Below are 17901 nucleotides of genomic sequence, written 5' to 3' on the forward strand. Positions count from 1 at the left end.
TTGAAAATGGGTTGGTTATATAGGGGGTTTTGATGCTAAATATGTAAAATTTCATTCCAAACTGTATTTATCCCCAAAATAGTCAATTCTGAAAATCCGGAAAAGCGATATTCTTTTTGTAAGCCGCGTGACATCAAAATAAATTATCCAGACATTTCAGAAATTATGAAAATGTAAAGTAGACAAATGGGAAATGTTATTCAGCAACGTATTTAGGTGGTAAATCTATCTGCCTGGAAACGCAATGATTTTGCGCAATGATTTTGAATTTCGAAAATGGCAAATTTTTCAAAAAATTTATCATATTTTCTTTTTTTTTGTAAATAAACGCAAAACTTATCTGCCAAAATTTACCACTAAAATGAAGTACAACATGTGGGGAAAAAAACAATCTCAGAATCACTTTGATAAGTAACAGTGTTCAAAAGTTATAACCATATAAAGCGACGCAGGTCAGAATCCAAAAAATCGGGCTGAGCCTTAACCTGCAAAATGGCTGCGTCCTTAAGGGGTTAATGATGCATGTGGATTGTCTAACCTTCAAATTCAAACTTCAAATTCAAATTCATTTCAAACTTCAAATTCTATCATTGTGCCACACTGTTGTGTATCATGTTGCTGCCACCTAAAGAAATTGTCATTGTGCCACTCTGATTTGTAATGAATGATGCATGTGGCGTCTCTAATCTTCAAATTCAAATTTAAATGGTGCTGCTAGTTCAGCAGGAGCCAGCATGCTTCTCCCGGCCACCCTGGAAGCAGCCGCTTCCAGCCCAATGTCCATGCCCACAGCAAGGCTCACACTCTAGACGAGCTCCAGGCCCACAAGACGGGTTGAGCGAGCATGCTGCACCCTGCTGACACTTGTGGGCCTCAGCCTCCATGGCACGACACCGGAGCATGCTGGCAGAGGCGCACCCTCACCGGCTACACTTTCTGGCATCCTCCGGTCACAGCTCCACACATGAAAGTCCTGCATTCCTTCACTGGGGTGAAGCTCTCTTCCACACCCTCTCAGAAATGGGGGGGGGGGGGGCGCCGCTGGCATTGTGCCACTCTGTGGCCTACCATGTTGCTGCCAGCTCCAGAATTTGTCATTGTGCCACTCTCTGACCTCCTGCTGCCACCTGCTCGCTCTACCATTGTGCCACACTGTGGCTTACCATGTTGCTCTCACCTCCAGAATTTGTCATTGTGCCACTCTGCAGCCTACTCATGCTGCTGCCAACTGACCGATGTCTCCCTGGAACACCCTGTGATTTCCATAATGCTGTTTTCACCCTCCATCATGTTTGGTTTTTCATCTTCAGGTTTGAAAGTCAAAAGCAGGAGTGGATACAGAACACAGAGGACGTGCAAATATCACATTTACTGGTCATCTCTGTTTTGGATCAACTCCTGTTTGTATTTGGCTTTAGCAATACTGATAGATTATTGACTGATTCAAAGCGGACACTGACAGATGAAGAGAAGGGCAAAATGATCAATGATGTCAATGCAGAATTACTGCGGACACCCTCTGCACTCTTTTGGGGGATCTCAACAAGTATCCGCGTGAAACAGAACAGGTTCTGTCGTAATCTATGGAATCATCTGATGTCAGTGTAAAAAGAGTGCACTCTGTGATGTTATAGTGGGATCTTGGCCCTCAGCTCAGTCCTTTCGAGCTAGTACAGACGTTACCTTGTCAGGCTGCATTCCCACTTCACTTATTTGGGGAAGTTGGCCTCTGTAAGTGCACATGGAAGTGAAGAGTGAAGCGATTCTAAGAGCGGCGGCTGTCATGTGCGTGTCATACTAAAACACACCAAACCGTGCTCCCTATGCATATTTAAGCATGGCACAACGTTCTACAACACCCTACAGGCTCTCTGCAGCCAGGAAATGCCTGTTTTTTAATGTGATTCGTCATGATTCGATTCCGGCCGCATTGAATTTTTTTTTTAAATTTGGCGAATCGGGTCGAATTGAATTCCAACAAATTCGCCCATCTCTACTCTTGACCCATATTTTCATGCAGCAGACTCTGCATTAGGGATACCGGATACTTATCCCTCTGCATTCTCCGGAATGGCCACCATATGCAGTTTATTCCCCCATAAGTGATTCTCCAAGTTGTCTGACTTTAGAGAATAATATTATGAGCCATGCTTTTCATTTCTTTATGGTCCTCTAAGTCTTCCACTGCATTTACCCTCTTATTAACCTTTCTCAGACGATGACGAATCACATTGATGTCCGCAGTCAGGCTGCCTATATGAGCGTTCATAGAAAGCAAGGCAGAACCGCACTGTGAGACCGCCACGAATACATCTGTAATAGTGGGTTCATCAGAGTGTGGCTATGGAGTGTGACGAGGGAGTATCGGTTTGTAACCGGTGACCACAGAAATATTTTAGCTGTAGTTTTAATTACCTCACTTCTTCATCATGGTCTCTGCATGGGCAGAGGATTCAACGGAGGCCTTGCCGGTGTTTTTGGCGGAGGTGCCCCTGTACTGTCTCTTGCAAACCTTTCCCCATCTTGGAGTATTGGTGGATCATCTGCGCCCCTTTTTGCTGGGGTAGGAAGGCCAGTACTTCTACAACCTCTTTTCGAGTCATTGGGGCACGCTTACTTACCAGGTCCCTCGGAGTTCACTAAAGTGCATTGTCCGATGATCATACACTGTGCCGCGATTCACTAAGATCATGCGCCCAATATCCTGCATGTGTCGCTTCCCCGCTCAGGTCCGACGGAGTTCACCTTCTTCTTCCTGGTGTAAGTAACTGCGTTGTCTTGCGACACAATTTGAAAATTAAATCCTGCGCTCAGTCAGAATCAGTCGGATCGTCCAATGGCACGGCTCCCCATTTTCTGTCGCATAAAAAATTAGTGCAGCTGCGCCACAGTCCGATCACGTGCAACACAATCCCAGCGCAAACCCCTGTTAAATACCTGTCAAAGGTGCGCAAATCCCAAAAGCCGTGAACAGTCTGACGAAAGTGCAATCCATATCGTGTCTGTAGAGCTGCTGCTGGACAGGAAGTGCCTGTGTCTGTAATGCTCTCTGCCTACTGCTCCACCCCATGCAGTATAAGAAAGCTGTTCATGCCAGAGGAATCAGCCAGTCCATAGTCAGGAGTTTATGGTCGTATCCAGGGACAACCAAAATATAAACGCCAGGACTGATAGAGAGAGGTTGGAATAATATCTGTGAAATGCTGTGTTTTTGTTAATAACATTGAATTAGAGAATGTGCTATTTTGTTATATTATAGCAATTGGAGCATCAGAATTTTCAGGGGGGACTGTGTACCGGAGCACTTCAGGCTCCAGCTCATATCCCATGCAGTAGCTAAGATGGCTGCTGTTGGGGGGAAAAAGATGGAGACATTAGTTCAGTGGCTAGTGATCCTCTGACAGATGTATGCTCACCTAACCTTCGCACCAGCTCTCCAGATGGCTAACACTGTCAATGTCCCTGGCAGGAGGCTGTGTGTTAGGGCAGGCTTCCAAGATCAGTAGGGCCACTGGAGCAGACAGCAACAATCACCGAAGCTCCAGGTAGGCATTCTGATCTCCGACCAACAAGTATATCACAGGATGTCAGGATTCACATCAGTAGATCTGTGCAATGTGTTTTAGCACATTACTGTTGCAACATCCATGCACAGGGTAAATAGGCATTTCAAAATTATCCCTCTCCATGTCTGGTGAGCCTGCGCAGGTCTCTAGCATGAGAAACTTGGTAATTGCAGCTGTAAGATTCTGCCTGTGAGGTCATGAGTTAAATGCATTATCCAATTATATATTTTATAATTGGTATAAGGAAGGAGTAAGGGCTTACTACCTCTAATAAAACCCCTTGTGAGTGGGAGCTCTTGGTGTGAGAAATCCGTCAGCCCAAGAGGTCAGAGTTGTCTGTTCCTAGATCTTGCAAAGGAAGCACTGGTGCGATTGGCAAGCTGCCCGACACCTTGGCCAGTTAGAAGACTAGGCCCGGAGCAGAGCTCCACCATCAGGACTCTGTTCCATCCCTACCAGAACTGAAGCCTGAAGCTATTCACCAGGCTGTGAGCATACCTTCCTGAGGATCAGAACTCCAAACAGCTACCATCATCCAGCTGAAGTTTTGCTGCTGTTAAGGCCGTTGCCTGTTCTAATAAAGAACTGTAAGTTATTCTTCACCAACATGCCTCTGAGTGATCCCTGAATAAGGCTGTACACCATCACGGGCGCCCCCATCCTTCATCACCAGGGATCCCTACACATTGGGGTTTCCCCAGGGAGAAACCTTTCAGCCTCTCCCTCCATTTTCGTGCACACACTATCTGCTGGAGACCTGCCAGGCTGTGGACGATTGCTAGCCATCGCCCATAGCAACATTCCTACGCCTCCTAGCCCCTCCAACTAGCAGAACCATGTCAGATCAGGAAGAGGAGACCGTGCTGAAGCTACAGCCATCATCAGGACATCAGAGTCTACCAAACGCCCCATAAAGCCTGCCTAGACTACTACCAGTGCTACCATAGGTATGCCCCTGACTATGCCTTACTACCACAGGGCCCCCTGGTTGCCCCACTATGAAGGGAAGCTACACACCCTTTCTGAATTTAGGGTAACGATACTAGCCACCTTCACCCTGTACTCTCTCACAGAGAAACAGAAAGTGGGCATCATAACTGGTCAGTTAAAGGGACCTGTTCTTCGTTGGGTCAAGTCTTGGCCTTGGGCAGAACGTCAGAATGTGGCTCAAATCCTCAATAGGCTGCGCACCACCTTTGAGAAGTCTCTGAGCTGAAGCAGAAATTCTTTGGGAAAAGACAGAAGCCCCAAGAATCCCTTAGAGACTTTGCCCTTTCCTTGCAGGAGACTTGGAAGGCTATCATCCATAGGCTTCTTTCCTGGAGTTTAAGGAGATTACCATCGACATCTTTGGAGAAAGTCTGCCTGTTAAGCCCCAAGAGGAGTCTGAGCCCTTGAAAGATGCTGCTCTAGCCTCTTCCCCAGCCCAGCTGGTGACACCACCTCCGGTGTCCAAAGAAGCTGCTGTTCTGGTAGAGCAGGTCACTGTCCTGGCAGATACGATGAGAAACCACTTGCTACTTCCTTACAGCCATAACACCTGTAGTTGAAGAGAACTGAGGCTGCAATGTGGCTTCTGTCACCGATACGGACATGAGAACTAATGCGGTCGGTTAATTAACAAACCCTTGAAGCTACAGGAGGATCTTCAAGGGATGAACCTCTAAAATCCCTAAGATTCCAACTGGATGCCAAGGTTTGTGGGCACTCACCCCATGGTTCCTGTGACCATCAATGGAGTGACCCTACTGGTCTAAATCGACACCGGCTCTCAGGTGACCACTATCCGGAGTGCCACCTTTGAGAAATGCTGAAGAGGAGCATCCCTGCTACAACCTCCAGAGGCTTACCTGAACATCATTGCTACTAATAGGAAAACTGTACTCATACGTATCTACTGGGAGCCCACTGTAGTCATTGGAGATACCGAGCTATCAAGAAAAGGCACAGTGGTAACGCAAGTGCCTGAAGACGGTAACTTCTCCCTGGTGTTAGGTACCAATGTCCTCCACCACTGCTACCCAGAAGTGCTGAAAGCTCTCCAGAATTCCCTACCATTCATGCCCAGTGACTCCAGGAAGGTGATTAAAGAGACAATGCAAGTCCTGGCAGGGTAACAGAAGTTTGCCGGCCCGACTGAGAGATTTGCAGATCCCGAATCTGTCCGACTACAGCCCGGGACTGAGACGTTGGTATGGTGCCAAGTATGCATAGATAATCAAGGTCAAGACTACCAAGCCTTGGTAGAACCCTTAACAGCCGATGAAGACCTTCCCATTTTGGCAGCCAGAAGCATGGTCCCTCTATCCCAAGGACAAGTACCTATTCGGCTGTTGAATGTGGGAGACTCCCTGGTGGATCTGAGAAGATACCAAGCTGTTGCCACCCTCTTCCGTGTTAACCCCGAAAACTTTGTGGAAACCTCCCTGTCCACCTCACAACAGTTGGAAGTCAACCGAAGTGCTGTAGGCGAAACCAACTGAGCAATCCTGGTGGCTTGAGCTACCAGCTGATGAAATCACTCATGCTGATCAGGTGCAAGGTGTACTGGAGGTCGTCATGCAACACCACCAGGCTTACAGTAAACACCCGTCAGACTTTGGGCACACCACCTTGATACAGCATACCATCCCCACTGGTTTTCACCCTCCTATTAAGGAGAGATACTGGCCAATCCCTCCTGCCTGTTATCAAGAGGTGAAGAAGCTTGTACAGCAGATGAAGACGCCTATCTGCCGCAAATCAAGGAATCTGTCGCAGCCCTAGGGTCAGCTGCTTTTTTTCCACCCTTGACCTGACCAGTGGCTACTGGCAAGTGGCCATGGTGCCTGAAAATAGGGAGAAGACTGTTTTCACCACCAGAATCGGCCTCTTCGAATTCAACAACATGATTTGAAACCGTCCTACTTTAACAGACAACATTATCATCTACTCCAAAACCTATGAGGATCACCTCTAACATCTGGCTCAAGTGTTCCAAATCCTGACCCAGCATGGGTTAAAGATAAAACTATCTAAGTGCCATCTGCTACAGCCTAGTGTAAAGTACCTAGGAAAGTTGGTGAGTACTGATGGAATTGAGCCAGACCCTGAGAAGATCGAAGCTGTCCACATCTGCCTTACCCAGTCTACAATCCAGAATGTCAAGACCTTCTTGGAATTTGTCAGCTACTACGGGCGGTTTATCCCAAAGATTGCTCAGCTAGATGCACCCCTGCAAGAACTCTTAAGGGGACTTCCTAAGGAACCGAAATTTTGCTACTAAGTTAAGCCCGCTGCCTGTTACTGGTCTGTCCTTATAATCACAAAGCTCTACTCTTACCTGGTGATGTGAGGGGCTGGTGGTCCTCCATCATGATGTCATTGTACTGATCCTTGTGTCCTTCTATATACTCCCACTCCTCCATGGAGAAATAGACAGCGACGTCCTGACACCTTAAAGGAACCTGACACACACAATGACACAGTCTTCACCCAGACACCTCCCTTGTGTAATTGTACAATGTCCCAGCATTCCCGGCAGCACTCACCTCTCCGCTCAGTAGCTCAGTGATCCTGGAGGTAAGTTCTAGGATCTTCTGCTCATGTATCAGTGAATGAGGTGGAGGCTCGGTGATGGGGCTCTGGGTCCATCCTCCTGACACACGGGGGGTCACACACTCACCAGACGACTTCTTCACTACTGTGTAATCCTGTGTATGGGGAGACACTGATCACTACATAGATCCTAAGAATCCTTCACCTCTCCAGTCATTTCCCGCTGTTATTCCTAGAGATAAGAGCCGTGTCCTGGGAGACTCTCACCTCTCCGGTTATCAAGGAGACCATCTCCAGGGTGAGCTCCAGAATCCTTGAAATCAGTTGGTTTCTGTCCTTCTCCATCATGATGTCCTTGTACTGGTCCTTGTGTCCTTCTATATACTCCCACTCCTCCATGGAGAAATAGACAGTGACGTCCTGACACCTTATAGAAACCTGACACCCACAATGACACAGTCATCACCCAGACACCTCCCTTGTGTTATTGTACAATGTCCCAGCATTCCCGGCAGCGCTCACCTCTCCGCTCAGCAGCTCAGTGATCCTGGAGGTAAGTTCTAGGATCTTCTGCTCATGTATCAGTGAATGAGGTGGAGGCTCGGTGATGGGGCTCTGGGTCCATCCTCCTGACACACGGGGGGTCACACACTCACCAGACGACTTCTTCACTACTGTGTAATCCTGTATATGGGGAGACACTGATCACTACATAGATCCTAAGAATCCTTCACCTCTCCAGTCATTTCCCACTGTTATTCCTAGAGATAAGAGCCGTGTCCTGGAAAACTCTCACCTCTCCGGTTATCAAGGAGATCATCTCCAGGGTGAGATCTTGGATCCTGGCCACCATCTGCTCTCTGTCCTTCTCCCGGATCCCTGGTGGATCATTGATGGAAAGGATCATCTTTAGGAGAAACCTCTGGGAGTCCTGTATCTATAGAACCTGAGGAAACACGAGAAGAACTAAGAGCAAAATCTATAACCTAACCTCTCCAATTCAGTTTGTGGGACCAACCCCGCTGTCTTGGGGTTGTGCTGGACTCTGACCTCTCCTTTGCACCATATATTCAATCTCTTGCTCGCTCTTCGCCGAATTCATCTCAGAAACATCTCCAGAATCCGACCATTTCTCACATTTGAAACTTGTAGAATGCTAACTGCTGCTCTGATTCACTCTCGTCTAGACTACTGTAACTCCCTACTTACCAGTCTTCCAGTCACCAAACTCTCTCCAATCTATTCTTAATGCAGAAGCCAGGCTTCAAAGATGCCACCAGTTCATGACAGTCACTGCACTGGCTGCCAGTCTCCTTTCGAATACAGTTTAAAATAATAACCCACATCCACAAAGCTCTGCATACTGCTGCACCCCCCTACCTCTCCTCTCTCATCTCAGTCTATCGCCCAACTTGTGCTCTTAGATCCGCCAGTGATCTTAGATTAACCTCTACCCTAGTGCGGACCTCCCACTCACATCTCCAAGACTTCTAACAGGCTAATACTTAATACTTGTAAGCTCTTGTGTCACCTCCTCATTCTCACAGACTGTAAGCTCCTGTTTCACCTCCTCATCCTCATAGACTGTAAGCTCCTGTGTCACCTCCTCATCCTCATAGACTGTAAGCTCTTGTGTCACCCCCCATCCTCATAGACTGTAAGCTCTTGTGCCCCCCCCACCCTCATAGACTGTAAGCTCTTGTGTCACCCCCTCATCCTCATAGACCAGTGATGGCGAACATTTTAGAGATCGAGTGCCCAAAATGAGACCCAAAAAACACTAGCTTTTCCCAAAGTGCCAACACTACAATTTAGGAAGGAACAAACAAACTGCTATCCGGAATCTTGGAGCTCCAATCCGACCCTGTCCACACCTTTACACTCTTCGGATAGGACTGTTAAAGATATTACACTGGACTCAGACGCCATTTTACATATTGTCGGACATTTTAAAGATTCAGTATTCATTTCATATAACTTTGTGTAGTGATAACTGAAGTAGGATGGGGTTCATCCCTGAGCAAAGCACACAAAGACTTAGTGCTCGCTAGCACCACCTAGAGGAAGGTATCCAGGTGAATACCTGGGAAGTTTCAGTATTTGCATGTAGCCAATAGTATTAGACTCCTTTGTGTGAAGTTACCAAATAGTATTACATTTCCTGGGTGAGAACACCCAATTATAGTTGCTGCTTTTCTAATTACACGCCTTATGTAAAGTGCCTTATGGTTTTCTATAAATGTCGGTCCCACAATAAACTTATCAGTCTTGTTGTGAGCTAACTTTCTGCAAGGACAGGTTTGTCTTTTCTTTCAAGTTAGTCAAATTCTAGTGCTGGACACAGACTCATTTAATTCGGAACTCACCTTTGCAACGTGGATGAGGATGGTTAAAGCCTCGTGAATCAAAAGACCGATGCCCGACGCGGGGCTCAGGTGTGGACAGCTGACCACTGAGGCAAGCTTCATATTAGTCTGTGCCGCTCTTGTGAACTGAACTGACAATGGTGCACCCGAGGTAAGGAATTTCAAAATTACCTTGATAGGTCACTTCAATTCATGGATTGGTTAGACAGAGTAAGGTTGCCTGTGTGTGTGCAATTTATTTAAACTTGTCACTATAACCTGAATTCACTGTAATGATGATAAAGGACCCTTGCAAAGTGAGATTATAAAACTCTTTGAGACCTGAGAGAACCTGTGTATATTGTAGAAAAAGGTCTGCAGTGCCCTCTTGTGGATTGTTGAGATAGTTCAGAGAGTTTGTGATGGTGTTGAGATTTTTGTTCATGTAAGCGCTGATAGAATCTGGAAGTTTGCAGAGACAAATTCTGGCCAAATTTACGACCATTCCTTCGGGATTGGGATCGGCCCCGTGATGCGGAAAGGACAGTAGAGACAGGAGGGACACTGACGGGAATTTTACAGTTGAGCGTTAACTCCTTGATTTCTGAAACATTGTGTGAAGGTCTCTAATTTGTACTTACTGATAGGTAGCGGGGTAGTCTGGAGCTGTATTTACGGAGGATATCTATAGCCCTTGAACAAAATCAGGTATTCCACAGATTCCACAAAATGGGTAGTGAGCAAAGTAAGACTGTAGCTGGACACTGCAGGCCTAAAAAGGCAACTGACATAGTGTCACACAGGAAAGGTAAAGAGTGGGTAATGAGGTATTGAAGTTTTTGGGTATGTTAGATGATCCCCTGAGTGTGCAAAGGTGGGAGACAGCACTTGATGAAAATGGCGGCTGGCTCAAAGACAAAAAGTGGCACACCCAGGCAGAAGGCTGGCTTGATGTAAGTAGGGAGATAATGACAAAGAGTTGGACAAAGGTGGATGGGAAGAGAGGATGGTACCAGGAGCCCTCTGGTAGACCACCCCCATACAACTGTGACGAACAGACTACACAGACTGCCCACATCCGACCAGTTCTCACTGAGGAAGAGTGGGAAGCTTCAAAAGGCGTGACCAAAAGGGGAGGTAATACTGAATAGGACCCTGAAGGATAGTTAACCCCATACCACAAGATGAGGGGGAGTATTTTATAAGGTTTTAGAGGGGTGATTCGGGTCTGAAAGGAAAGTTCTGGATAAGAGATATGAGGAATTCAACTTCTTACCTCCTCCTGAAACAGGCAGAGTCAAACAATGTTATGTTACGAAATCCCATATATCAAACTCTTCAAAACCCCACCTATGAGGATAATCTAGCCATAGAGACTGGGTTCGGAACAGTAAATGCTTGGGTGGAGTGGATAAAGTACAGTGCAGCTAGTCAAAACAAGACCGACTGTATTGTGTGTGGTATGGCTAGGAATTCACTGTTGTCCGTTCGTTTCCCTGCTACTCCATCCTCTGACCAAGACAGTCCTTTTGCATGCCTTATGTCTCTGTACCAAAACAAAACCTCTCCCTCTGCTAAGTGTAAACCCATAACCACCGAGTACCATACACTGCCCCATTATAAGCCCACGGCTGGAGCTCTGGGACACCCCAACCAGGACTACCTATGCATCTATAGGGCTGACCAGATTGCTCCCAAGGTAGGAAACTTTACCTACGGTTGGTGCAACCAGACGTACGTTAACATCAACAACACGGGTAATTATGTGTTAGCAGTGTCCATCATGTTTTGGATTTGCGGAGATGGAAGAATCAGGTCAGGCCTACCTAGAGGTTGGGAAGGTGAGTGTGCTGTGGTAAAATTTGTGCATCCCTTCCTCGCAATTCCCAGGGATAAGTTTGATCAGGCACATCAAGAAAAGGTAGAGAATTCCAAGGGAACATGGAGGTCAAAGGGAGAGGCACTCAAGGGGTCACTAGATGATAACATTTATATACACACGGTAGGAGTACCAAGGGGGGTCCCAGATGAATTCAAGGCCCGTAATCAGATATGGGCAGGTCTACAGTCCATCAGTCCCCAGATAACTATTAACAAAAATGTTGATTGGATTAACTATATCTATTATAATCAACAGAGATTTGTAAATTATACCCGAGATGCTTTTAACCCCTTAGCGCTCTGCGCCGTAGCTGTACTGCGCTGAGTCCCGTGATTAGCGCTCAGCGCAGTACAGCTACTGCGCAGAGCCGATGCCGGTTCAGCGCTGTATAGCAGCCGAACCGGCATCGTTAGCTGCGGGATTTCAGCGGTAATTTACCGCTGACATCCCCGGCTAACACCCGCGGTCGGAGTGGGCTCCGATCGCAGGTGTTTAACCCGTTAAATGCCGCGGTCAACGCGACCGCGGCATTTAACATGCCTTCTGGGGGTCTTTACCCCACGATCGGCCCCCCGCACCGTTTTCGGGGGGGGGGGGGGGGGGCGATCGCTGTTTTGGCTCCTCTGGGGTCCGATCGGGACCCCAGAGAAGCCTGGAGGGTTTACCTTTAAGATGGCGTCTGTGACGTCATCTTAAAGGCAAAGTGTCAGCCTATGCATCTGAAGTTTGGGTGGGTTCATCCCTGAGCAAAGCACACAAAGACCTAGTGCTCGCTAGCACCACCTAGAGGAAGGTATCCAGGCGAGCACCTGGGAAGTTTCAGTATTTGCATGTAGCCAATAGTATTAGACTCCTTTGTGTGCTTACATCCAATAGTGTTACATTTCCTGGGTGAGAACACCCAATTATAGTTGCTGCTTTCCTAATTACACGCCTTATGTAAAGTGCCTTATAGTTTTCTATAAATGTCGGTCCCTCAATAAACTTATCAGTCTTGTTGCTAACTTCCTGCAAGGACAGGTCTTGTCTTTTCATTCAAGTTAGTCAAATTCCAGCGCTGGACACAGACTCATTTAATTCGGAACTCACCTTTGCAACGTGGACGAGGATGGTTAAAGCCTTGTGAATCAAAAGACCCTTATGGTCAATTTCTCCTTGACAGGAGCAATCAGCACAGGAGGGGTCACTTTAAAATAGCAGGGCACTACTTGGACTGCCTGAGACTGCGGGAAGATGCCATGTCTGGCAAACTCTGTGCCTGGGAGACATCCTGTGTGCCCACAGAGATGCCTCCGAGTGCCATCTCTGGCACCAGTGCCATAGGTTCGCCACCACTGTCATAGACTGTGAGCTCTTGTGTCACCCCCTCATCCTCATAGACTGTAAGCTCTTGTGTCCCCCTCATCCTCATAGACTGTAAGCTCTTGTGTCCCCCTCATCCTCATAGACTGTAATCTCTTGTGCTCCCCCCTCATCCTCATAGACTGTAAGCTCTTGTGTCACCTCCTCATCCTCATAGACTGTAAGCTCTTGTGTCCCCCCTCATCCTCATAGACTGTAAGCTCTTGTGTCCTCCATCATCCTCATAGACTGTAAGCTCTTGTGTCACCCCCTCATCCTCATAGACTGTAAGCTCTTGTGTCACCCCCTCATCCTCATAGACTGTAAGCTCTTGTGTCACCCCCTCATCCTCATAGACTGTAAGCTCTTGTGTCCCCCCTCATCCTCATAGACTGTAAGCTCTTGTGTCACCCCCTCATCCTCATAGACTGTAAGCTCTTGTGTCCCCCCTCATCCTCATAGACTGTAAGCTCTTGTGTCCCTCCCCTCATCCTCATAGACTGTAAGCTCTTGTGTCCCCCCTCATCCTCATAGACTGTAAGCTCTTGTGTCACCCCCTCATCCTCATAGACTGTAAGCTCTTGTGTCACCCCCTCATCCTCATAGACTGTAAGCTCTTGTGTCACCCTCTCATCCTCATAGACTGTAAGCTCTTGTGTCACCCCCTCATCCTCATAGACTGTAAGCTCTTGTGATCAGGGCCATCTCTCCTATTGTTCCATATGAATGTTTGTGCTCTGTCATGTTTTATTATATTTGTCTCCTATGATTTGTAAAGCTACAGAGTATGATGGCGACATATAGATAAAGATTATTATTCTATATGAAGCAATTGTGTCCATGACATGTGTGATGTGACAGATGGGGATTCTCCAGACACTGGAGGGGAGGTCACTGGACTGAGGGAGGAGTGATGGCGCTGGACTGTGCCGCTCCTCACTAATAGCACATACTGGACCCCACATGGAGGGACCTGGAGCATGCTGGGAGTTGTAGTCCCTCCTTATAGTGTGTGTGCTCCTGGAGCATGCTGGGAGTTGTAGTTCCTCCATATAGTGTGTGTGCTCCTGGAGCATGCTGGGAGTTGTAGTCCCTCCATATAGTGTGTGCGCTCCTGGAGCATGCTGGGAGTTGTAGTCCCTCCATATAGTGTGTGTGCTCCTGGAGCATGCTGGGAGCTGTAGTCCCTCCTTATAGTGTGTGTGCTCCTGCAGCATGCTGGGAGTTGTAGTCCCTCCATATAGTGTGTGCGCTCCTGGAGCATGCTGGGAGTTGTAGTCCCTCCATATAGTGTGTGTGCTCCTGGAGCATGCTGGGAGTTGTAGTCCCTCCATATAGTGTGTGTGCTCCTGGAGCATGCTGGGAGTTGTAGTCCCTCCATGTAGTGTGTGTGCTCCTGGAGCATGCTGGGAGTTGTAGTCCCTCCATGTAGTGTGTGTGCTCCTGGAGCATCCTGGGAGTTGTAGTCCCTTCATATAGTGTGTGTGCTCCTGGAGCATGCTGGGAGTTGTAGTCCCTCCATATAGTGTGTGCGCTCCTGGAGCATGCTGGGAGTTGTAGTCCCTCCATATAGTGTGTGTGCTCCTGGAGCATACTGGGAGTTGTAGTCCCTCCATATAGTGTGTGTGCTCCTGGAGCATGCTGGGAGTTGTAGTCCATGCATATAGTGTGTGTGCTCCTTGAGCATGCTGGGAGTTGTAGTCCCTCCATATAGTGTGTGTGCTCCTGGAGCATACTGGGAGTTGTAGTCCCTCCATATAGTGTGTGTGCTCCTGGAGCATGCTGGGAGTTGTAGTCCCTCCATGTAGTGTGTGTGCTCCTGGAGCATGCTGGGAGTTGTAGTCCCTCCATGTAGTGTGTGTGCTCCTGGAGCATGCTGGGAGTTGTAGTCCCTCCATATAGTGTGTGCTCCTGGAGCATGCTGGGAGTTGTAGTCCCTCCTCTGGTCACTTACCTCTTCTCTCCTCAGTGCAGGACACTCTCTACCTCACACACTTCCTCATACACTAGTCATGTGACCCGGGGAGTGTGATGTCACTGAGGGGCGGGGCTCCCGCGCACTATCCACTAGTCATGTGACCCTGGGAGTGTGATGTCACTGAGGGGCGGGGCCTCTCGGGATTACAGGAAGCTGCAGTGTATAGAGATGTGATGATGAAAGTCACACAGAAGGTGCAGATAGTAAGTGACGGCGCATAAGCTGTAACACCGGCGCTCGGAGCGACCTCTGATCACACGTCTCACCCTGTTATACGCCGCGGTCGCCCTGTTATACGCCGCCTAAAAACGCCATGTGTGTCTTCACCCTTAGGCGAACATTCTAAGGGTGAAGACACACATGCCGTTTTTAGTCCGTTTTTGGGCTGTTTTTAGTTAGTGCATTTTCAGATCGTTAAAAACGCATGCGTTTTTCAAAAAAGCGTTTTTGACAGGTTTGAGCAATTATCTTAATTCAAACTGGTCAAAAACGCATGCGTTTTTTAACGATCTGAAAACGCACTAACTAAAAACAGCCCAAAAACGGACTAAAGACGCCATGTGTGTCTTCACCCTAAGAGAAAGTGTCACGGGTGCTCCTGCAATTCCTGTCTCGGATTACGGGCGCACTCGTGGTCCTCCGTGTGCCCCCGCTCCAGACCCCTCGGACTCACCTCTCCTGGATCCACTTCCCCATCAGAGTGCTGGGTGCGTGCACTTTGGCTGTAGGAATTTTAAAGGGCCAGCGCACTGCTGATTGGTGCGCTGGCTGAACATTCACCTTAAAATCCGGCACCTCCCTCGCTGGATCTTTGTGTGCCAACGCCATTGTGAAAGCTCCCCTGCGATTTGCCTGCGTTCCTGTTTTTTCCTGTGTTACCAGAGTCCCTACGTGTCCCTGTGTTACCAGAGTTCCTCCGTGTTGCAGTGTTCCTGTGTCCCGTGTGCCCAGTGCTCCTGTTCCCATCTGCCTGGAGCTCCCGTTGCTGACACGATTTGGACTTGACCTTGCATCTCTGCCTCCTGCCCTGACCCCGAGACTGTTTCTAGTCGCATTTGTGGTATGACCTGGTGGTACCTTGCCCCAGCAAGTCCATCCCGCTTTGCAGCGGGCTCTGGTGAAGACCAGGTGCCACTTAGACTACGGTCCCAGGTGTCGGGTAGTACCACCCGTGGTGGTCCAGTGGATCCATGCATCCCGAATCATGACAGTAAGATCAGGCCATGGATCTAGCTGAGGTTCCGCTTCCTGAGCTGGCAGATATTACCACTCTTCTGGCTCGACAGTCCCATCGGATCAACATACAGAGTCAGCTGCTCGATCAGATCACCGCCATGCTGCAGCATCTATGGACTTCCCAGCCGCATCCGCCACAGCAAGCGTCAGCAGCTCCTCCTGTTTCTTCTGTTTGCTTGCCCCCTGCTGAACCCAGGCTGAGACTTTCTTTACAGTCCAAATATGGCGGGGATCCAACACTGTGCAGGGGCTTCATCACCCTGTGCTCCCTGCATATGGAACTTATGCCTTCACAGTTTGTCTCTGAGCAGTCAAAGGTGGCGTTTGTTATCAGTCTTCTATCCGGGAAGGCTCTGGCAAGGGCGACACCCCTCTGGTACAAGAAGAACCCTATTACGGCTTACATCTCTTTCTTCTTCAAAGAGTTCCGGTCAGTCTTTGAAGAACCTGCCTGTGCATCATCAGCTGAGACGGCATTGCTGACTCAAGGAGGCGCATCTGTGGGTGACTATGCTGTCTGTTTTCGCACCCTGGCTTCTGAGTAATCTTGGAACGAAGCGGCTTTGATGGCATCCTTTAAATAAAGGATTTTCTGGCCACATTAAGGACGCCCTGTCTGCCTGGGACTTGCCGTCTACTTTGAGTGGTCTCCTCTCACTGGCCACTCGGATAGATATCCGTTTTTAAGAGCGTTCCGAGGAACTACGCTTGGAACAGGCCCAACCTCGGGTCCAACGCTTGTCACGCTTGGCCCCTGTTTTTCAAAGACCTGTCCAGTTTCTGGTCTACCCTGCTGCTGAGGAGCCCATGCAACTGTATTGATCCTGGCTTTCTCAGCAAGAACGTTCCCGGCAACCTCTGCCTATATTGTGCCTCTCCTGGACATCTTCTCAAAACGTGTCCTGTTCTTCCCTAGCGTCCAGGAGGACGTTATCACCTGGTCTTAATGGGAGAAATGTCCCTAGAACATTTTCGTGCTGCTCGGCTCAGGTTTCATAGTTTCATAGTTTATACGGTTGAAAAAAGACATTTGTCCATCAAGTTCAACCAAGGAAGGGAAGGGGTTGGATGAGGAAGGGAAGGGATTGGATGAGGAAGGGAAGGGATTGGATGAGGAAGGGAAGGGATTGGATGAGGAAGGGATTTAGGGGAACAATTCTATATAACATAACAATCAATGTTATTTAGGTGTAAAAAGGCATCTAGACCCTTCTTGAAGCTCTCTGCTGTCCCTGCTGTGACCAGCGCCTGAGCTCGGCTATTCCACAGATTGACAGTTCTCATAGTAAAAAAGCCCTGTCGCCTGCGGTGATTAAACCTTGATTTCTCCAAAGTAACAGTGCCCCCTCGTCTTTTGATTTGATATAATCTGAAACAACTTACCACCATATTTTTTGTATGGACCATTCATATATTTATATAAATAAATCATGTCCCCTCGTAGTCGTCTCTTTCCCAGACTAAATAAATCTAGTTGTTTTAATCTTTCCATGACCCTCCATACCCCTTATCATTTTTGTGGCTCTACGTTGAACCCTCTCCAGCTCTAGGGCATCCTTTTTATGGACCGGTGCCCAGAACTGGACAGCATATTCCAGGTGAGGCCGAACCAGTGCCTTATATAGTAGTAATATTACATCCCTATCACGAGAGTCCATACCACTTTTGATACATGACAAGATCCTACTGGCTTTAGAGGCAGCTGATTGACATTGCATGCTGTTATTCAATTTATGAACTACTAGTACCCCCAGGTCCTTCTCAACAAGGGACTCTCCCAGATTTACCCCCCCCAAGGACATATTTTGCCTTTGGATTATTCGCCCCCAGGTGCATAACCTTACATTTATCCACATTAAACCTCATTTGCCAAGTGGATGACCAAACATTCAGTTTGTCCAAGTCACCTGCAGCCTATGAACATCCTCCATAGACTGTATTACACTACACAGTTTGGTGTCATCTGCAAAAATAGACACAGTGCTATTAATTCCTACCTCTATATCATTAATAAAT

The 17901-nt window shown here is 47.9% G+C and overlaps 1 protein-coding gene across 2 annotated transcripts in view; it reads right to left on the reverse strand.

The window, feature by feature from the left end:
* Positions 1 to 17901, reverse strand: part of LOC140119808 (uncharacterized) — a 59498-nt gene that overhangs the window by 26002 nt on the left and 15595 nt on the right. The window contains exons 1-2 of one of the 2 annotated variants that reach the window (XM_072139210.1): positions 7097 to 7278; positions 6889 to 7001 (exon numbers count right to left, since the gene is read on the reverse strand). In XM_072139210.1, the coding sequence (XP_071995311.1) occupies positions 6889 to 6973 (85 nt within the window). In that variant the 5' untranslated portion in view covers positions 6974 to 7001; positions 7097 to 7278. Of the gene's footprint in view, positions 1 to 6888; positions 7013 to 7096; positions 7279 to 17901 lie in introns of those variants that run through there. The other variant, XM_072139209.1, reaches the window with a different exon arrangement.

Source organism: Engystomops pustulosus, chromosome 2 (genome assembly GCF_040894005.1).
Source record: "Engystomops pustulosus chromosome 2, aEngPut4.maternal, whole genome shotgun sequence".
Classification (NCBI taxonomy): Eukaryota; Metazoa; Chordata; class Amphibia; order Anura; family Leptodactylidae; genus Engystomops; species Engystomops pustulosus.